Source organism: Neodiprion fabricii, chromosome 6 (genome assembly GCF_021155785.1).
Source record: "Neodiprion fabricii isolate iyNeoFabr1 chromosome 6, iyNeoFabr1.1, whole genome shotgun sequence".
Taxonomy (NCBI): domain Eukaryota; kingdom Metazoa; phylum Arthropoda; class Insecta; order Hymenoptera; family Diprionidae; genus Neodiprion; species Neodiprion fabricii.
The window spans coordinates 4,264,157-4,287,096 of NC_060244.1; the positions used below are offsets into that span (position 1 = coordinate 4,264,157).

A 22,940-nucleotide genomic window follows, 5' to 3' on the forward strand; every position below is an offset into this window, starting at 1 on the left:
GACGCGGTTTTGTATAAAAAAAAAAAAAAAGAAAGTGAATACATGCATTAAAATCTAAAATTTACCCACAATCCCCGTTCCAAATTGAGATCTCTAAATTTCTTTACCCAGACCACATCATTAATGCAACTACGCAGCAGTGCATAACACAGTCTTACACGAGCCGTGTATACGTATAATAGTTAATTAAACCGGTGTAAGATTGAATTATTTTCTTTTTCTTTGCAAAGGATTTGACCCACCAAGTCTGCAATTAGTTTTTTCTACGCGTACGTCAATTATATATTGTCGGAGATGTCTGCAGCCTCGTAATAATCCCTTCATACCTATATTATACCATAAACAGTGCGTACAGTTGTTTGAACGCGTCGGATGAAATTACACAAGTTTCGGGATGGTTGGGGGTGGCATGGAGGCGGCGAAGCAAAGCGACACCTATCACCCCTGCACTTGCATGGAACGTAAGCGGACGATGACGTGCGTAAGAACACCGAACAGCGCAAGTGTGAGTACGAGTAAATGGGTCTGGTACAAGTTGTTCCGTGTGTATGCACGTACGTACATATGTACATACGTAACGGTGTGTTTACCCACAAACGCGTATCAATGTCAGAGAGGGATTCGCTCTGCTCGCGAAAGCTCCGCGCATTATCTCGTACCGTACGGAGCTGTATAGCTATAGTTACGGGGGTACATCAATCCGCTCTCCTCTATCTTCCCTCCGACTCCTCCGAAAGCTGCTCCGGCTGTTCCTCTTGCTCTCATTTTTGCTTTTCGCCCAGGTATTGATCCGGCCAGGTTCTCGAGCGACGAACGTGGGGCGTGAGGAGGAGGAGGAGGAGGAGGAGGCTGCCTAAGCGGGAGGAAAACAGCGAACGTTTTTCACGCGCCGTCGTAGCCCGTAGGTGCTTGTCGGTTTCAGTGTTGCTCAGTGTAGCCCGAGCCACCGAGCGGCATGGTCGTGTCGACGCAGCTGCGGACGACGAGAGAGTGACCCGCCATGTTCGTGGTACCCGACCGTTTCTGCAAACTTGTCGTAAGTTAGCATCGATCAATTAATTGTCCACTTAATTCCCGCAGGAACAATTAAGGATATTGGTCTTTCCTCGAGGGATAAAACTGCCGCTGATAGGGACGGAACGGTATTGAAAATTTTTCGCGTAATATTTTATACCCTCGGCGTATGGTTTCTTTGACGTTTTCTTATCAAATGTGGTCGACGGTGACGTTGTTGTAATCAACCGACGTTTGTCAAGATCCTGAAACTTATGTAGCTGTAATCGCTGCCGTTACCTATAAATAATTTTCTCCTGATACGCTTACGTACATTTACGTACAGTTTTACCATTTCTATAACAACAGCTTATTGTAATTTATGCACTCCTGCGTATTGTGCATTTCGTGCTATATAGTTCGGCATCCCCGCTGATAACGATAATCCGTCTTTCCATAACGTATAACACATCCACACGCGTGCGGTCGTATGTATATGTATATGTATTAGCGCCGTATCGTGTGTTTACACACATTTGGTATGCACAGGTGCCAATTATATGTTATACGTAACATCGCGAGATGAGCAGCGGTGTCCAGCCTTCGATAAATTGGGTCAATTTGTTTTATCCATGCATTTGTAGTTGCGAGTAATCGATCTTCGTGAAACAACATATGTGTCAAGGGGTTTACGATTTTTGTTACGCGTCGGTTATTGATACACATGTGATTTTCTTCTATGACTATTTTACCCATCAACTCACAATATCGAAGGTTTTCCAAACGATTGTATAAATGATACGTTGGCGCTGTGAATCGATATCACGTTGAGCATTTTAGAAACAGGAAATTCTGGCGCAGTTTATAGAGAATATTATTTAAAACTCTTGCATCGACCCCCTGACAGGGGTTGCTAATGGAAAGCCTGATATTGACCCACATCGGCATATCACTCCGAGCGATGCTAATAGAATCATAAATTCAGGTCAAGATCACCTTTAATGTCTCAAGATCATACCCAGCGCTAGAGGAGAATAGAGGTCAAAAGGGGCTCTGGGGGTTGGAAAAACCGAGCAAAAACAGAACGATTCATATTCCGTCCAACTAATTGCTCTTCCACGTGACAAAAGGGAAAAAATTTTGTAGACTTGCACTGAATGAAGATACAAACGAATCCTTCGTACAATGAGGTTTGAAGCCAGTTGAGTTTCGATCAATTCGTGCAAACAAATCGACAACCCAAAGCAATCTTTACACGAAACTAATGACGTATCTGTCATGCGAATATTGATTACCATTTTGGTCGTATGGATCCACCCTTAACTTTCGTTAATTCGTCAAAATACTAATCACAGTTCGCAACGTTAATCTTTTATTTTCCGCAATATAATGCGATATTCCATCGAGTAAATCACCCTCTTGCGGCGTCGCCGATCGTTCAGTGCCTGCGCTAGGAATAAGTAGTAAAACAGTGTAGGAATCGAACGGTCTGCTTTAGCGGCCGACCAGACATGGCGGTTGAGCTTTTTCCACTCGCGTTGAAAGCATCTAATAAATGGGAAAATTTATGCCATGTTTAAATATGAAGTCGCTGATCGTTTTTGCGCCACAGAATCGCCGGGAATGAACCGACAAAAAAATTCAAAGCTCACTGAAATTACGGATTTAAAAACGAGTTGATTCAGTTCAGTTCAGCTTTCCTAACTCGCGAGTTTGCACTCATTGTCAGACTTTCGCGTCAGCGGTGAAGTCCGTCTGACCCTGTTAAGTGCCCTCGGATCGTTAACGGGAGAAGGGGAATCGAGACCCATTTCCCGGGATTCGGTAACTTGCAGCAACCCCTCTGAGATTCAGCCGAATTTTCAGGCGGCTAGCTGGATACCGTGGCCTTGGCCCTTCCGCCCCTCTCCGTCCATTTATTCCGCATTCTCCGCTCTCCCCTGCAGCCCTTTTAGAACCCCGACCCGTTTCGCCACGAGATATTCCGAAAAGGGTACGAAACTTGCCCCCGTTTTGATACATTGCTAAATGGGAAAAATTTGACTTCGGAGTATTTAATTGTAAACCTTGCAACTCCTTACGAGAACATGCATAAAAAAAAATATTGTACGAGTATACAATTTTTTAATACATTCGTAAAGTTATAAGCTTATCACAGCAGCGACAGAAACTAACTAGACGATTGATAGAGTGGTGGTCATATACTTTGTTTCAAAATTATATTTCCTCACCGCTGAGAAACGTCATTTTATTGAATTTTATTGAACCGGCGAGCTTTGCTTCAGGGAAAAAAATAATTGTATAATTATCTAATCATTGTTACGCAATGAAAACCGTAATTACCATTCTTACATGTCGAAGGGTGAACAAGATTAGCGCTATTTCGTTTACACATATACGTAATATCAACATCCCGCAATTCACGTTACGTGATCACTGACTATATTGCAGTAGGGAAACTTTTACATATACGTATTAATAACTAGCCTATTATTTTGTTAATTATCGTATGATTGTCTCCTGCAAATCGATTACCTCCGGACGCGGATACGTAATCTCTCGATCGGAACCTTTGAATGCTAGCCATGATATTTATTCCTCGATTTAATTCATTTTTGGCACACGGAAAAATAGGATAATTTTTTGAAATGAAAATGAAAATGACAATTTTCTTAATTCGTATACTCTCGCGACGAAGAAGCAGGTGTCGAAATATAAATGATGCGATCGTTTTAGCTATAAATGTACAATTAAGAGACAGTCGAATTTTTTTTATACTCAAGCAGATATAATAATCATAACGTAGGGTAGGCACATATTTTTTAGTCGCGAATTCCGTGGACGCAGACGCAGAATATTGGAGGCCGCGTAGGTGGGGTGGTTCGTGGAGGATTACGTTCGTTCCATCGATTTTGCGTTCAATGAAGAGTAGAACTGTTCAACCGCGCCTCCAACTCGCGTATAAAACTGGATGTAGAGTTGAATAGAACGAAATCTCTTGATGTGAGTTTTTTTTTCGCTGAACGACGTCTCGTCATCGCGTGAAATGCACAAATAATACTAACAAATTAAGTAATTCTCGAAAGGGATTCGGAAAACTGTGACGATGGGGATAAATTCAACTTCTATTGCGCGTTTTGAAAATATATTATAATATCTAATTGTGAGATTGCATTTGTGAATAATAATTATATTACAATGCCATTTTTATTAAACGTTTGGTGCAATAAAACAGTGAATATTTTTCAGGCGTTACAGGGATTTTTACGGTAAAATGACATAATGAGGGTTCGATTAAGAGACAAGCTTGACTTAAACCACAAAGCTCGAATGACGTTCACCACTTTCATACGTCGGTGACAACGCTTTCTACATACACAGAAATGGATATACAAAAGAAATTTCTGTGCCCTCGCCTGGTTGATTACCTGGCCATTGTGGGGGCAAGACCTCCATCGGCTTCTCGACAGCCCGTTCAGGTAACATAAATAGTTCTGCTCCATCGCTTGGATTACATCTTACGTATTGAAAATTTCTTATAAATGCTTTTATAAAAATCTAACCCGAGTTCCCATGGATATTATAAATTTTTTCGTACAACGAAATTGTATAGAGAAATTGAGATGGATTCTAATAAGGAAGTTTGACAATTTGGCAATGAAATTATCACGGTCCTCCCTAAATTCTATCGATATTTACGACTTCAGGTACCAGAGCTACTACGGAGATATCCTGTGGAAGATCACAAGGATTTTCCACTACCCCTTGACATGGTTTACTTTTGCCAACCCGAGGGCTGTAGTAGCGTAGGACCTAAACGCACAGTCCTGCGAGAAGCTACTTCCTTCACCTTCACACTTACTGACAAGGATTCTGGTAAGTATTCGCTACATTCAGATGAAATGAAAACCCATACGCATGACTCACCTCAGTAATCGAGAAACCATTGAAACAGATTTGATCTGACTCTTGCCCAATCCGAATTTCACAAGAAAACAGAATGCACAATGCACAAATCAATCCAAATTTATCGTTTTATCATTTTCAACTCATGCGTATGCTGTTTGATTCCTTTGAATTCTTTTACATTTGACTTCTACCGCAATTTCAAATTCATCCAATCTGTAATACACGATTCTGTCTATATCCATTGTTGTTCGATTATTGTGTACAAATTTGAATTCATCTGGAATATTTCACCTTATTTTCTACATTCAAAACAATGAAACAATTAATTCGAATTTATTTTCGGTTCATTGAATCAGCTTTCTCGTGAAATTCGAATAGGGAGATCGTCGTAATGAATCCGTTTAAACAAGTTTCAATCTTTTTTCGACTACTGAGAGCATTGACGCCAAAAGACGATACGCGTGCTCACATCCGCCCATCTAGCTTGGAGGCTCTTTCCGAATCTTATTGCCATTTCCATAACATCTGTAACTGATTCGATCTATAATGCATTGATCGTACATTAAAGATAGTGATATATTTTAATATTTATAAAAGTTACGAATAAATGACCATGATTGTGTTCCCACAGGAAAAACACGTTACGGAATATGTGTGAATTTCTACCGACCCATAGAACGCGGCGGAAGTATGGGCGGAGGGGTGACAGGCAGGAGGGATAGGCACAGTACAACTTTTCGTCGTGAAAGCTGGAGAAAAAGCATGGAGAAAAGTTCGGACTCAGCATTTTCTAGGTGCAATGGCATTTCATTTATTATACAATACCACGCAAAGTATATTGCATGTATACGTGGTGTAAAGTAATGTTTTTTATTCGATGACTATGCGACTGTATGTCTAGAGCTGTTCTTTATAGCGACTATAGGAGCAGTGCGGTAGGACCAAGTGACTCTGAAAGGGACTGTCCAAGCAGGAGAGACTCGGACACACCACATGCACCTCATGCCCCAAGACTCGGTGTCACAGCACCGAGCGGAGACAGCGAAAGTGGAGGTAGTCATTCTCCTTCTCCAAGAGCTTCGCGAAAACGTCAGGTGGGTCTGCGACATCGGAAGACAGAGTGGAAGTGTGCCCAAGCAAATGTTGGGACTTGACATTTTCTATATCTTCTTTCAGCGTGTGAGGAATCATTCTTTGACATCGCTCTGCATAATCTCTCATCATCCATTTTTCTCAACATTTCGAGAATGCTTGTTTGTTCTGAAAAAAATCATCGACGCCTGCAACGAGAGTTCTTCCCCGAGGAGGGTGGGAGCCTCGAGACAAATTAACAGGTATGATTGGGCAAAATGCATTTTACTTTTTTTATTTATTCAATGTGAAACATGCAAATTTCACATCACCCGCAGAGACACTGTATGGAGCGCGCTAACAAGTCAGGCTCTTGACGGCACTCCGTCAATTGTACTTCATGATGTCAGAGAAATCGAAACGTGGATTCTGCGACTACTAAGTGCCCCTGTTCCCGTTCCTGGAAAGACTAGAGTAGAAGTTGAAATACTCTCTCCGTCGTTACAACCGCCGCTCTGCTTTGCTCTACCTGATCACACCAGATTTTCATTGGTCGACTTTCCGCTTCATCTTCCCTTGGAATTATTAGGTGTCGACATATGTTTGAAAGTTCTGACGCTCATTTTACTTGAACATAAGGTGATTATAACAGATCTATTATGAATGTCTTGTACTTAATAATTTTCGTTTATTCCATTTTCTGCTGCTATTGTTGAGTGACAATTATTCATTATTTTTCAGCTTGTGCTGCAATCCCGAGATTATAACGCCTTGTCAATGTCAGTTATGGCATTTGTTACCATGATCTATCCACTGGAATATATGTTTCCTGCAATCCCACTGCTTCCGACATGTATGAGCTGTGCAGAGCAACTGCTGCTGGCTCCTACACCATTTGTTATTGGAATTCCAGCAACTTTCTTACTATATAAAAAGAACTTCAGAATGCCCGATGATATTTGGCTCGTCGATTTAGACAGCAATAAAATTACACCACCTAGTGGCTTTGGTGATACATTACCACCGCTGCCTGAACCGGAGGGTACTATTTTAAAGAATCATCTCAAACAGGTTAGTAGAAACAACTAAACTGCACACGTTAAGATTTCGTCAAAGTTGACAAAATGAAAAGCAATTTATTTCTTCGTCACGACTATCTGCCTGTAATGTCTATCAAATCTTTGTTTCTATCTGGCGGCACTAATTCTGTATGAATTTTTCAACTTTTCTGCTGCACCGTGTGTTTCTGAAGGCAATGCAACTCATGGACCAAGTTGGAGCTGGTGTAAATACTCTCTATATACTGTCTTTTTATGCATGAAGCATGTAATTGATCGAATTCAAATAACAAACACGACTCTTTGAATGTGAATTACCAACTCAATTTCTTATTTAGAATCTATGAAAAAGATTTAGATGCTATTTATTGTTCAGGCAATGGGTAGCTTGGTAACCCCGCAACCACAGCAGCCTTCACCACAGCATGCGTCACCACAACCTTTGATGCAGTCGCCTAGTAGAAGAGAAAGCTCCGCGTCGCATCACTCAACTTTAAGGTGTGTTGATTTATACTGAAATGCAGTCAAATAACAGATATCGCTAATTAATTATTTAATGTTGCAGTGTTTCTTCCGCTCGACACCGACCCAGCATGGACTACAGTATGCACAGTCAACATAGTGCTGCAAATTCCCCTGGAACGCCATCCACGTCCAGTCCACATCACGCGTCATTAACACCTTCAATGAGTCCAACTTCGACCCAAAAACAAACCTCTCAACCGTCACCTGGCTTTAATCCATTTATCTACGGAAACGACGTTCATTCCGTTGATGTAGCGACTCGTGTTGCTATGGTCCGCTTTTTCAACTCTCAAAACTTGTTGGCAAACTTCAGCGAACACACAAGAACATTGAGACTCTATCCAAGGCCGGTAGTAGCCTTTCAAATCAATTCGTTCCTGAGATCAAGACCGAGAACCAGCAGTTTTTTGAATAAATTTGCAAGGACGCAAGCAGTCGAATTCTTAGCAGAGTGGTCGCTCACTCCAAGTAATGTGGCTTTCCTGAGAGTACACACAGGTGTATTCGACCCTACTCAAATTGGCGACAAACCGCGTTGGTACGCTCCCAGCTTAGAGCCAATATATTTTCCCGTTTGGGATTCGAACGGTTCCCTGGCTGCAGCAATGAGAACTTTACAACAACTTGAAAATCAGCCAACGGATGAAAGTGGATCTGACTCTGAGGGAGCTGATAGTACCAGTTCGTCTTACTCTTCGCTTAGCGATTTTGTATCGGAAATGGTATCTTCCGATCTTTCACCCAGTGAGTTGAAATCTTTTTCCCAGTACACGAAATTTCTCGCTTGGCTGAGAAATTTAAGACGTTTATTCATCCGTACTCGTACCGTTTTTACAAATTTCAGGCTACCATTGCCCTCAAGCAACGCAGCCGCAACCAATGTCTCTTTCGGTTGATCCAAAGAATGTTTACAATCCCCCTAGTTCTTTACAATATCCTGGCGCTGACGACGATCCCCCTACCAGACCTGGAAGTCCACTAAGTACGTCATCCAGTCAGAGTGATCTGAGCAGTCCCAGTTTCAACAGGGATTCCGAGCTTGAATTAAATCCAAGGATTCAAGAGGGTTCGCAAGCAGCTAAAAGTGATAATGTAAGAATTATGCATAATATCCAGTACTTACTATATACATGAAAAGTGATCTCTTAGGCTATAGATGGCTTTTGCTTAACTTGATTCAGGTATGGAACTGAATGGGTATTCGCCAACTTCTGTTGCCTACCTAATTACATTGATGTTCCATAATAATGTACCCGCAATAGGTGATCAATCGTTTGTACGGATAGGACGTTTTAGAAAGGTACAACAACAGAAATTGGCACCCAACCACTCTGAAGTATCACGTTTTTTTCGTCTTCTCCAAATTGGCGATAAAATGATAAATTGTAGACTAGTTTCAAGAACCAGATGAGAATTGAGCTTTAAAAACATTGGTGCAATGTGCCTTTAGTTGCCTTAATAGATATCAGCACTCAATGCACCTCATTAAAACGCCATTACATATACATAAACGCTACCTCCAAAAAGAACAAAAAATTCATAAACCACTCTGAAGTTGAGAATCTCTTCTACAAGTATAATTATCGTTGCTAATAGAGGAATTGAATATGAAATCATAGGATAAAGAGGAGGGAGGTAGCTTTGAATCAGACTCAGCATCGACAACAGCCACGCCACGCACAATCCTGAGTGCACAAAGTACGGTAGGCCAGTTTGGAAGTGGTGCGGGGTCTTTAGTGACCCCATCACCCAGTGATACAGAGCGCCCTACCACTCCCCACCGGACCTCACGCCTCAATAGATCTGTCACCCCAGTGAGTCAGTTCTCATGCTCACCTCATTCTTTTTCTCCACACAATCATTTGCTGAAGCTTAAATTAGCTTATTGCTATGCTAAGTATGTGTATATAGCTGATGCATGACACCTTTGATAAGCATACCGGTGCTGGGCGATTAATCGGTAGCTTCGATTAATAGAATAATTGATTGATCGAGTTTTTCAATTAATCGATTCATCGCACAGCACTAAACCATGCTACTAAAGTACTTCAAATTATAAGCGATATCGTCGATGAGCTTTTAAGTACAGTAACGCGCTCGAGTAAAATCGGTATGTGTGTCAATATGTGATTAAGAAATTACTACAACGTATCTAAAGTTTAAATTATATGCGTGTGCTCTGATTTAAAAAAAATATTTTTTTTTTTTTTCGTCACTGAAACTAAAAGATTTACCAGGGCTGATTGAATATTACAGCTTCGATATGCAAATACATCATATTTTCCTCATTGCTTAATGGATTTGATATTTTCTCGTCACAATCTCATGCCATTTGCCAAAACTTGACTTGAACGCAAATATTCTTTCTTGTCGACGTATTTCTAGTTGTTCTATCCGCACTGTGTATGTATGTACACAAATAAACAATTGTCCTTACATTTCGGACAACAGTTCTCAATACAATTACTTATACATTCCTAAGTGGCGAAGGTACCATACTAAAGTTTTCAGTCAATTTTTTGTCAGTACAAGATCTGAATGTACTATTTACCAATGTTTAGAATTAAAGTTTACGATCTGTTCACTGTAAATAGTCATCACGTTTCGGTGGATAATACAAACTTTCTTTGCACTTTAAGGTTCCGCCACTCAGTCCAGGGCCGCAACGCCAACCAAGTGTAGGCAATGTTCTGGCACGTACATCGAGCTTCGGATCAGCGGTTGGACCTCTTCTTCCAAGACAACCAAGTAGTGGCAGTAACAATGGGTCACCTACATTACCTCGTCAAGCGACTACTGGTAATGGCGTTCAGCGTCATCATAGTGGAAACAGCAATGTTCCTCGGCAAAACAGTGGAAATAGTACTGGAACCGGTGTGATCAGACAGGGGTCGCAAGGGTCGTTATTTGAACAATTTGCCTCACAAGCTAAAGATTTAGTTAGGGAGACGACAAGACAGAGTAGTCAAGATGGACTGCTCGCTCATATGGACAAGGTATTAAGTGGTCAAACATCGTTTTTCTTTGTCAAATTGATTCGAGATTTGTGTGATAAGAGCGATAATTTTTTTTGAACTAGCTGAAGCATCAAGCGAGGGAAAAAATAAATGAAGCTGGCGAAGAAAGCTTATTTGCACCTTTGGAACAGGTAAACTGTATTCTCTGATAGAATTTTTAGTAAATTAAGATCCATCATCAAAGTTTAAGTATTGATATAATAATTTTCAAACATAGCTTACGCAGCAAACGAAGAAAGCTATGGGTGAAGCATCGAAGTCAGTTCAGGAAGTATCAAAGAATGCCTTAGAAGCGAGTAAAACAGCTGCAGGTGTTAGTAAAAATACCTTTGATGATCTGACCTATGTGGGAAAGAGCACTTTTGGTGATTTGACTAAAAGTGCTAAAGAAGCTGCGACCAAAAAAGGGTTGCTCAAGGTAAAGCTATATATCTAATAGTGTGTTTGTTGTAAATAGAATAATTACACCGTGATCTTTAATTTTCATAAGTCTGTCAACATTTTTCAGGGACTCAGTGATTCCCAGCAATCACCTCCGCACACTTCTCCACCACCTGGTCCGCTTCAACGAAGAGACTCTAGTAGTACCCAGTTAGTCGCGTCTGACTCTCGTGCTGGTAGAAGAGATATTGGGCGGGATTTTTTTAGCAATATAAGCAGTGATCTGAATGGCATAGCTGCGCAAACTAGCAGTATGTTTAGTGATTTATTTGGTGAGTCCTACTTGCAAATGCTGAATCCAGTTCGAAATTTAATAGGGAATTGTCAATTATTCAAAAACTCCTACTATCTGCAGGTAATAAGCATAACTCTAATCGGAACGCCAATCCTCTTCCTCAATCGCAAAAATCCAAAGAGAAATCTCAGACATTTGGACCCTTCCCTAAAGGTACGCCTGATATGCTGAGAATATTTTTAATTGAAGTATTTACAATACAGTAAGTTATACAATTGGAATCTATTGGATTTTTTAGGTAGAAAAGGGCTGGTCGAGAGATCGTCGTTGATAAAACATTCAACCAACAAACCTAGTCAGGAGGAATTACAACGGATGCAAAATGTAGAGCGATCGAGTACAAATAGCGATAATCAAGCATTCCTGACAGATGTGAGCATTATTAGTTGTATGAGTATGAAAGTAATTGTAAGCGTAAGAATAACCAACACTAGCAAAACTTCCTCCATATTACTAAATAGTCTCGTTTATGGTGACTCAAAGACAAATAACGCATATTTCAGATTGTAAACCAGGCATTAGCTGGAGAAGGAGTGGGCTGGCTCAAATTGAATAGGTTGAAAAAACTAATGGAAGATGAGAGTTATCGCAATCTTGTTGTAACTAATTTGAATAAGGGTCTTGAGAGAAAAATAAGCCCCGATGATCATATCGATGACGTTGTATGTATATTCTTGTAAATTCAAAGTTTCAATGGCACAGTATCCAGCAAAATAAGGGAACACATATTTTTCTATGCAGTGCGTTTCACGGCCAGTTTATAAAGGGATGCTGAAGTGCCTTCAAGCTGTAGTGCACGGCCTGGTACATACTTATAGCAATTTTGGACCAGGTGGTATGGCATCTGTATTCCAACTGATGGAAATTGCACATACACACTACTGGAGCAAAGACCTAACAGAGGGAGGATTTGAAAGTTCTCTCATATCTCAGGTAAGCATCCAAGTGAAAATGATTTGTGACCAATTTTTTACTCGTATTCCTTGCACGTAACAGTCACTAATAAGTAGTTCGTTTTTTTTCACCTACGCTGCTACAGACTTCCAGTCCGTTTGGTAGTAAAGAAAATTTGAGGTCCCCACAGTCACCGAAGCAGCCTGACTTGTCAGACTTATCTAGGAAATCATCCCTTCAACAGTCTTCAGGTATGATGGGATTAGATGATCATATCTTATTGATCCCTTTACATTACCTTGAATGTATAATTTTTGTCTCAGAGTTACCACAACTCAGATTGGAAATGTCACATCCTCAATTACCTGCAGGTGGAGATGAAAATCAATCGACCACAGAAATGTTTCTCGATATGTTTTCGAAGAAAGGAAAATTACTCAGCAGATTAACGTCATTTGACTCAGAGGTATTCCATGATTGAATTTTTTTACTGGTCCTAAAGTCCACTTATAATATTTTATGTGTATACGCATGCTGTGTTGGCTGGACTCGTATGGTGCACTATGCGCGTAATCACTTTCCTTATAGTGTTTTTCTGTTTCAATTTCATCTTTCAGAGATAGCTAAATTTCTCATCTGTAACTCAATTCGCATTTTTCTACAGATCAGGCAAATTTTTTTTTCTCCTTTGTTAGAAACAGACCTGTGATGATAAATTATAAATTCAGGAGAGAATATTCATAATGTAGATATGTTATTGCATTCGAATTGAATTTCTGTGTGGACAGCTAAAATACATCGAAAACATGTATATATTTATAATACCTAATTGTACGCCATGACACGTACAATCAATATATCATGGATGTCAGTCTTGTACGTTAGCTGCAGTGTGACCAAGTAAACAGTGTTTGCTGTAATAGAATGTCAAACATAGCTTCAATGTGACCAAGTACACAGTTTTGCTGTCAACGAATGTCATGCATAGCGCATTGGTCATTTGTATATATCGTAGCTATTTAACAACTTTCAATATTTGTGTGTTTCGACGATTTTTGAAAAAAGAAACCACACCATCTTTTTTGAAATTTGCTTTTGTATCTGCTCAGCTTTTTGTGTACATATGCTCTGTAGCATTTTACCATGAGTATTTTATCCTTACTTGGTCGCACTATAAAAAGCTTGCGAATGTCTTGAATGAACTGGACTGCAGGCAGTGCACGCTGTGTTTGTAGGGAGGGCGTGGTGCAGGTGGCGGTACAGGAAGCAGCGAAGCCCTCTCGACTGATGGAGGCAGCATTATCACGAATCCTGCATTTCGGCAAGCACACCAGGCCTCTTTTCGCAGTACCGTCTCTGATAGTGAGGTTGAGCAAGGCAATGTGAGTCGTGCAGTATATTATAATCCATTTTCAGTCAAATATATCATGTACATTTCAGACTTGATGTATGCTTGAACGTAAATAGCATGGAGCTTAGCATGGTATATCAAACTTGACGATGACTTTGAACCATGATCACTTTGCTTAGCCACTCTAATGATGCATATTCATGTAGAAAATTACGAAATATGTTTACATATTTGAAAATTCTACTGTTTCACGAATAGTTTCCATTATTTTACACATCGATATATTATATGGTAAATTTTGTACTTCTTTACTATGTAATGTATCATCATCTTTTCCTGAACAATGCTCAATTCTTATTGTGTCACATACCGATTTTAATTCAAAGATGATCATCTCTAAAAAATCTTCAATCAGCATACCTGGCATCTGACATTCAAAATCCCGTAAAATTAACTTGATAAATGCTCGTATTTCAGTTTCCACACCAAACTAAACAGCGAACTGCGAGTGTTTGGTCCAGCAAGTCGTCTTTAAGCACTGGATTTAGATATCACGGTGGAAGTCTTGTTCCAACAGTAACAACACCGAGTCCAGAAGCAGCTCGAACTTATCTTTTTGAAGGTAATTCTATTCATCAGCTAGTTTGCAATTGAAAAAAACTATGTGCGGCATTTTTGCATTTTTAGGATTATTGGGCAAAGAAAGATCTTCTCTCTGGGATCAAATGCAGTTTTGGGAGGATGCGTTCCTTGACGCTGTCTCTCAGGAGCGTGATATGGTGGGCATGGATCAGGGACCAGGAGAAATGATGGAAAGGTATTTCGAATTGCGGTTTACACGTATTGTTATGATACTTTTTGAATACATTTACCGATCTTTAGTTTAAGTAACATATGCAAACTATTCGCGGAGCCTAGAGTATTGTAAAAAAGATTTGCATAGTCATTATGTATTTGTAGGTACAAGAGTCTGAGTGAAAGCGAGAGGAGGAGGCTGGAGCATGATGAGGACAGATTATTATGTACTTTACTTCACAATCTGACAGCTATTTTGGTAATGCTCAATGTTGATAAGGGAGAATTGAAGCGTAAAGTGCGTAGATTGCTCGGAAAAAGTCACATCGGCCTCATTTACAGTCAAGAGCTTAATCAGCTATTGGATCAAATGACCAATCTTGTAAGTATGCTTAAATCGTCGTTTGAAAACTCACTACAATAAGTATATTCTTGCTATTGAAATGTGTTTACAATGCGCAGTTATAACATTCTCCACTACACAAATTCGTCGTAATTTTTTAGCATGGCAATGACATTGATCTAAAGCCTCTCACTTCTCGTCAAATGCACCGTCAATCATTTACTGTTCATGCTGGTGTCGATGCCGAAGGTGATTTGCGTTTTTTGGAAGTACGACACGATGGTTTGGTACTCAGATCGGTAAATGGTGTGATTGTCGAGCGCTGGTGGTACGAGCGCTTGGTTAATATGACTTATAGTCCTAAGAATAAAGTCCTCTGTCTTTGGAGGCGAAATGGAGGGCAAACTCAACTGCATAAATATTACACTAAAAAGGTAAGAATCTACTCTGATATTTATGGTAAACTCGGAGACTGTACGGTATCGCGGTAAAAATACCTATTTGGAAACCGACCGTTAACTGATACTCTATGACCTTTACGTTATGATTTTTATTTTCTTTTCAGTGTAAAGACCTATATTATTGTATAAAAGACGCAATGGAGAAAGCGGCACAACGAGGTCGAGGTGCTGGTTCGGGTGTAGAATTAGGTGGTGAGTTTCCAGTGCAAGATATGCGCACGGGTGAGGGGGGCCTTCTCCAAGTATGCATGGAGGGCGTGGGTCTACTCTTCGCTAATAGCAAGGTACAATCTATTTCTCTTGAATTAACGTATCAGTGTGAGATAAATTCAAGTTCCATACATACATCAAATTTGTACCTTTTATCATTTTCATTTTGTTGAACCATTCATGTAATGCAAAAATATTATATTTAATAAGATTTTGAATATTTCAATCTTGTAGCTAGTTACTATTCGTTGAATTACACTTTAGGTATATATCGTCAGTTTATTTAGCAGATTTTCTACCCCGACTAATATTAAAATACTTATTTCAGCAGTTAACATAGTTTACCTAGTCAATACATACAATCAAACTCGATTACATTGAAAGCCTACTTCAACGTTTCGACAGTATAACTTGCCTCGGTTCAACAAAACTGATATATAACATGGATGCGATGAACATAAAATTAACTATGAGTTTTCCGGTATACATTTGTACACGGTCGTACCGCAAGTACTAGACCTTTGATCATTGAAAACAGATCAAACAAAATTATATATGTATATATTAATACTTGAGTATTTGTACGACATACATTCGTGTCAAAACATCCAGCTCGTCGCACTGTCGATCAAAAATACTCTTACGACTCTCTTGCATCATCTTTTTGGTGGTCTATGTTCACGCATTTGTGGAATTGTAAAATGCATAAGGTAAAATTATCAAGTGGTTTACTTTGCAACAGTTTTTAATTCATGTACGAGTGTAACACATACATCGTTAAATAATTTTTCCCGCATATGCAGTATTTAAAAACAGTGAATTGCTCGAGATAATTCTATCTGATTGACATTGAATAACTGTTGGACCGAGGCAGAAGAGTAGGGAGCGTGTCGTGGCCCTATCTCTTCTTTACTGTCTGTATACTTTTAATTATTGACTTTTCTCTCTGTGTTTTTCGTTGATTGCATTGATGCAAGGACCACTCAATATTATCTCCCATCGCTATAGCCACCACGATCTGCTTAATTTGTATTTGTACGTATCTTCTCAGTCTTACCTATGGATCTGAAAACCTTGATATACAATACCGTGGAATATTACATGCTCATTGTTCGATCGTCTTGAGGGCATAAAAGACAGCAGGATACTGAGCAGAAATATGCATTGTATTTTAAGATTGGAGAGTACATTATTTTGATATGACTTGCACTAAATCAAATCTCTCACAATCTGCATTATTATCAATTATATAAAATTATGTTCATGTATTATACATATGATTTCCTTCACTTGACAAAGTGATTGATGAGAAATTCAATGACGCATATAGGATACGGTAATTACTAAATATTATTGCCAGGTCACATTTACAGCTCTAATTTATTATTGGTATTATGTTGGATATGTTTTGTTTAAGCGTTATTCAATGTTTTTCTTGCATGGAGCTCGATGTGCAGCTGCAGTCTCTTTTATCTGTATTATAATTATTAAGGATTTTGAAAAAAAAAGACAACATATCATTTGTCCATATTATACTCTATATTCTCATCTATTATGATTTGTACTGAATGTTGGATGCTATATTATACCTTTCTATAAGTCTACCAACCTTTTTTCTGTCGTGGTCATGTTCGAGAAAAGTCTATATATACGTATATGCATAATATACATATATATGTATACACACACACAAACACATATGAATGTGTGTTTATACATGTATATATATATATATATATATATTTAACCCGCAGACATGAATAAATATGTACGGGATGAATGTTACGAGATAGGTGGTATTATAGTTGTAGGTAGGGCTTATTAGGCTGTTCTCTTCGGTGCCCCGTCGCACATACGGCGCTAGAGGATAGACTTTTCTCAGCTTAGGGAACTTTTGAGATGGTCCTTGAACAATGAAACCTCACTATTACAGATTGGCCATGACAATAGGCAACGGCTGTATATAATATTACCGCACAATTCTATTATTTTACCAAATGATCTGTTAAAAAGTAAAAGTTATACTAATGCGTATACTGTATTATATCATATTACTTAATTTAATTTTATGTTTTCTGTTTTCTGTTCTTGTCCTGTCTGTCGACATTGCCCTGGCTTGGGTAAACAGGATTTCGAGGTATTATCAAAAAACTCATTGTTTGTTACCAGTTCAGTATTGATTAATATATTCAATGTTGGCCGTGTTCCGGAAATGCTTATTTATTTCACCGTTACTTTTAGTCGTGTTCCACTGTTATATTATTCTCAGATTGCATTTAAACTAATTGATCTGCTCTGTCTACTTCACTGTTTTCCTACCATATTGATCGATTGATGTTAGTTGTGGTATATGTTCCGTCCGATATCATAGAGCTCACCTAGTACCAGTAACATTATCGTGCGGATATTTTTTTTCTTCTTTTTTTAGTGTCTTTACAAAACATCCGTATAAAATACATTGTGTATGTATACATATACATATATGTGTATATGTACATATATCTTATGTAGCGTAAGATTTATATGTAGCTCAGAAACCGTGCACAATACTGGTACTAGAAGAGGCAGAGTGAGTGTTAGAGATGCTGTTCATTATAAAAAAAAAAGACATGTTACCGTCAAAGCTTATTATAAAATATGAATATAAATACTGGACTTTCGGAGTGCGGCCGTAGAGAGTGTGTGCCCCGATAGCACCAAGACGTAGTGACACCCGTAGCGCCTCACTAATCCCAAACTTGACGTAATTCATTCCCTTAAGACTGGGGGACTGCATTACTCATACATTGATGAAACATATGTTTCTGCTGATATTATACAACGAATAAGGCTTAGGAACATTATATGTCGTAGTTGTATGAGTATGAAAATTTTTCCCACTTTCGTGACAATTATAAAGGACCTATATCTTGGTGGTATACACTGTACGAAGAAGTATTCATTATTATTATTATCATTATTATTATTATTATTATTAATAATAATAACACACGTCTACATAAATTGAAAGCAAATATAGTATTGGCATTAAGTAAATACATGCATTTGAGTAGATTATTTAATATTGCCATCGGTATACTATATCTTTTATCCACGATTTTCAACACGGAACACATCTATCGAATATATACACGTTTTGGAAAAATGTAAATATGCAGAATGAATGAAATGGTGTATACATTCGTATGCCCTACAATTTTTGCAAAATATGCATTATTCGAATAAGAGTGAAAAATTTCCTCCTCGTGTCATATAAATCTTTAGTGTGTTGACATGTTATAGATGCGAATCTCTTGAGAATCAACTTGTAATGGGGAAAAAATATCAGCAAAAATGAAAATTTCACCGAGTGCTTACAGTCACCCAATCTTAAGATTCATCTCGCTATCCTCGTTTCTTGCTCCATATCAATAACCACATCGTTTCGCCCATCACCTAGTAGAGCAATGGATTGGTGCTACCTAGAGCTATCATCCTTATATATATACATATATATATATATATTATAACTTAATCAGCGATCACTTTTAAATACTATCCAGCCAACAGACTTTCACTCATACACTATACCTATACATTACAATTTCACACTCATGGCATGGCACTGCTACATGATGTTTCTAGTTTCAATTGTTACTACCACACAAATATATATGTATATATATATATATATATATATATATATATATATATATATATATACAAACTACACATTAAATACTATACATTTAATACTATACTGCAACTAAACTGTAACTGTGCATTGTTACCGGGGACATTGTCCACCACTAAACTAGATGATATAAATGCACATTTAGCAATCTCTCAATGCCAAGCAATCAACAATGTAAGATGAGTTTAGGCCATCTCCAGAGTTGCCTGCTGTTGCTGCTATACTATTGCTGCTGTTGATGCTTGGATAATGCATGTTAAGCTACGTACCGCTGCTGACTAATTGCATCGCTCTGTACTGCTCTCATTCGCCACGCTTTAAATGTTTGCATGTATTTAAAATCAACCTTAATATTCACAGCTAACTCTTCAATCCTGCTTCTACCATATTGGATTTAATAAATGTTACATGATCTAGTAATTGCAAAATGTCTAGGACTTGTCTGTGCTCTATTTTTTGATCAAACTGAGACATTTCATCATGTAAAGAATGCTTGTATTACTTCAATGATTCTATTCAAGTACAAGAAATTAGAGATAATTTGCTCAGCAATTTATTTCATCCAATATACTTCTCACCGTTGAGTGGTACCTAGAATTTGCATGGTAGCACTAGAAATATTGCACTATACTTGACACTAATTTACAAAAATTGTGTTAATTGCAGTTTTTTGTAAGACTCGATCATATCCGCAAGTGCTTTACACAGAAGGGTGGGATCTTCGTTTTGGAAGAATTCAGTAAGTCTTTTATACGTATAATGAAATATTATTCATAACGCCACAATTTTCGTCATTTAATTACTTTCACCTTCTTTGAGGCATCGGTCAGTGGTTCAATCACCATTGAGATATGAAAATATCCGTACCTGCGTATGTGTATAATTATTGCAACGGAATATTTTATTCTATTCCAGATCCTAAAACTAGACAAGTAATTCAACGTAAATATAAGTCACAATTGGTAAGTATTATCAAACTCCTCTATATGCATTACGATCGCATATGCATGAATCACCTATTTTTCAAAGCTCATGTAGTAATGTAACGAACCGACTATTATTTGAAATCTTGGTTAAAAAATATTATTTCTTATTTTTGAACAAATAATATATTTTGAATTTATTTTCAATGTAATTAAAAAATTTTGTTACACATATACAGGCAGGCGAAACAGCTCACTGCTTACACAGAGTCTTCTCGATTGCTCACGCTGCTCAACTATCTGCAGAGGCACAGATTCTTGATAAAACTGATACATCAATGCATGAATCTTTAATTCACACACACGTTTAATTTTATCAGTCCAAGTGTAAGTTTCTTTTTATTTTAATCCTCTACTATGATTATTATCCAACGAGAATATGCTCCTCCTTAAGTTTCTCACATATTTTTAACTCATATGTTGTATCATTGTCTACTGCACTTTAATAATTTGCAATTGTTAACCGACGAACGGCAGTATGTATTGTTCGTTACTTTTCAGGCAGATCAGATCTGCTATGCAGTTCTCTGTGTCTTTTCGTATCTTGCTGCTGGCATGGAAGATCGTAAACAGTTACAGCAGCAGCAACAACAGCAATATCTACATCAGCCTACAGGCAGTGGTGCGCAAGCGATGCATGGATCTGGATTATCGCAGGCGGGTTCCCCACGTCACCACTGACATAGAGGCAGACACTCTCTCCCACTGACGCATGACTACGATAGTTGTGCCCCTTACGCCTGCCTACCTTGGGTATAGTAGGGAAGTTATTCGTCGCGTTTTATAAATACCTTGGAGAATTCGTACAAGAATATCATCTAGTCCTTCTTTCATTCGCAAATAGAAATAAAAAAAAAAAGAAATAAAAAAAAAGAGAGAACTTTGTTTTGAATTGCATACAGTGCAAAGTCAATACTTGGAATCATTACGAATAACTCAGTCACAAGTCTATTTCAATATTATAATTAGGAGGCAGTTCAGCAGTGCGATTTAGCTCATCCCATTACGAAGTGATTACTTTTATAACGTTCATAATTTGGTTAGTATTTGAATTAATTATTTAGGAATGTTGAGAATTTTATCTTAATGTTTTTCCGTCATTCCATTAAAGTCTGTGAATGCCATAATACACTTGCTACGATTTGTTGGGATGCCTTTCAATAGTAGAAAATAGATGGGGTATAAATAAATATAATGTACGATATGCAATTCGAACAAATTATACGTAGGAGGTATCGAGTAATTTGTGAAGCAAGCTTCTGGGCTTCATTAGATTCGTGATGAACTTGATTTGGGAATGTAGTGCTAAACTTATTAAACATTGAACGTCATAGAAATCAACTTACAGAATTTGGGAGGGAGCAGTGTAATGATTTACAATGAATATTACGATGTATATTTTACTACTGGACTTTTTTAATAGTGATAAACGATATTATATAGTTGTTCCTTTGTTATAACAGTCTTTGTTAAGCGAAACATGAAAATGTATATTGTACGAAATTTAGATATTTACCAACATTTATATTTTTACCATATGATTTGTAAAAGTTGTGGTCAATATTTTACGAGTTTGAATCTAGGTGAGTTAATTTACTATTTACCAAACATAATATGTAATATAACTATTGTTGCCAGATATATATAATATTGCATTATCCTAAAAAAACGAATATCACACGTCGATTATTAGTTTTATGTATACCTGTGCTATACAAAGATATTCACTTATAGTGCCACGTCAGACAATATTTGTTGCTGCTTGCAACAAACACGATACACTTGATTAACCATGAAAATTCGATTTGTCTTTTTTGCAAATATCTCATCGATGAACTTTATAATATTGCGCATGATTGTTTTATATTTTGATCGATTTTTTTTGTTGTGCGAATTAGTGATGAAATAATTAAACAGTCTGTTGATGAGATAAATAACACTCGCGTGATTACGTCACCCGTTCAGCTATGTTTTGGGGAAATTGTAAAAATATGTAATCAATATTCTGATGTGATTTATATGTATATTCTATACATACATGTCAACAACTTTGAATACATGCTTTAGAGTGTTATCTACATTCAGTTTATGTCAGATTGTTTAAAGTATAAATTCCTACTTGAATGCAGTCATTCTTTGTTAATGCGTACAAGTCTATAAATACAGTTATGGCTACATACAAGTCTGTTATTTCCTGTTTGTAATCATTTAATATTTTTCAACATCGAATTAATACCGAGAAAAATCATTTTTCCTTAATAACGAGGACAATTAATTTACTGACGCCTACTGAACTATTTTGCCTGGGCAATCAACATAAGTAAATACCATTGACTCTTTCAAAAAAACAATAATTGGTCAGAGTAAAAATAGTACGAATTACGATCAAGATTATTCATACAGCCACTCGTTTTGTAGTCAGTCGAATTGTGTCCAGAAAGAAAATATTAAAAACAGTCCAATATGGTAAATTTTGTCATTTAATTACATGTTTTCAAGTTGTTTATACAACCTACGTTTGATGAAAAAATGATTTTGAAATGTTTTCTTTTAAACTCTAAAAAGTTAAATTTTGTGAACAGATTTTGTGGATTTCTTCTACATGAACCACATAAATATGATATCTATTGATGTCTGAGAAACGAGTATAATCGTACAAACATTTGAAATAATTTTAATTGATATCGATGACCGAAAATATGGCGATTGAAAAGGAGCAAATAGGTGCGAGTCAGTTACGAATGCGGGGAGTTTATACTGCATTTCGATAAAAAAAAAAATAGCATCAGAAAAAGCAATATAACAATGTGCTATATTTTATGATAGTGCGTAGAAATGTGCAGAGTGCTTTCAATTCCGATCAGTCAGTGTTTTTCAAAAGTATAGACTTCACCAGAAATTGAATGAAGCTCATCGCGCAG

The 22,940-nt window shown here is 37.7% G+C and overlaps 1 protein-coding gene across 12 annotated transcripts; it reads left to right on the forward strand.

Annotated features, from left to right (window-relative positions):
• The first annotated feature begins 902 nt into the window (after positions 1-902).
• LOC124184177 (MAP kinase-activating death domain protein) lies at positions 903-22,875 on the forward strand. 12 transcript variants are annotated; one of them, XM_046573574.1, is made up of 34 exons: positions 903-1,036; positions 4,243-4,472; positions 4,701-4,869; positions 5,534-5,696; positions 5,804-5,996; positions 6,079-6,236; positions 6,312-6,612; positions 6,715-7,044; positions 7,226-7,258; positions 7,408-7,529; positions 7,597-8,300; positions 8,401-8,648; positions 9,176-9,370; positions 10,196-10,552; positions 10,636-10,704; positions 10,791-10,991; positions 11,082-11,286; positions 11,370-11,462; positions 11,548-11,681; positions 11,813-11,971; positions 12,051-12,242; positions 12,349-12,454; positions 12,527-12,669; positions 13,439-13,585; positions 14,032-14,176; positions 14,242-14,371; positions 14,515-14,731; positions 14,854-15,126; positions 15,258-15,437; positions 17,492-17,500; positions 19,703-19,775; positions 19,952-19,998; positions 20,199-20,346; positions 20,521-20,662. In XM_046573574.1, exons 2-33 carry the CDS (start codon positions 4,377-4,379, stop codon positions 20,328-20,330), a joined length of 5,724 nt encoding a protein of 1,907 aa, XP_046429530.1. In that variant the 5' UTR covers positions 903-1,036; positions 4,243-4,376; the 3' UTR covers positions 20,331-20,346; positions 20,521-20,662. The 12 variants fall into 12 exon arrangements, with proteins under 12 accessions (XP_046429530.1, XP_046429522.1, XP_046429531.1 ...); XM_046573566.1 differs by lacking the exon at positions 20,199-20,346 and having other exon boundaries at positions 20,521-22,875; XM_046573575.1 differs by lacking the exon at positions 20,199-20,346 and having other exon boundaries at positions 12,575-12,669; positions 20,521-22,875.
• The last annotated feature ends 65 nt before the right edge of the window (positions 22,876-22,940 follow it).

What these genes read in the sequence shown, in the direction of transcription:
- LOC124184177 (XM_046573566.1), top strand. Translation starts at nt 4,377, where the DNA reads ATGGATATACAAAAGAAATTTCTGTGCCCTCGCCTGGTTGATTACCTG. An exon ending in GAGCTTCGCGAAAACGTCAG is followed by an intron (nt 5,997 to 6,078) that starts GTGGGTCTGCGA and finishes ATCTTCTTTCAG; the next exon opens with CGTGTGAGGAATCATTCTTT. An exon ending in AAGCAGCTAAAAGTGATAAT is followed by an intron (nt 8,649 to 9,175) that starts GTAAGAATTATG and finishes ATGAAATCATAG; the next exon opens with GATAAAGAGGAGGGAGGTAG.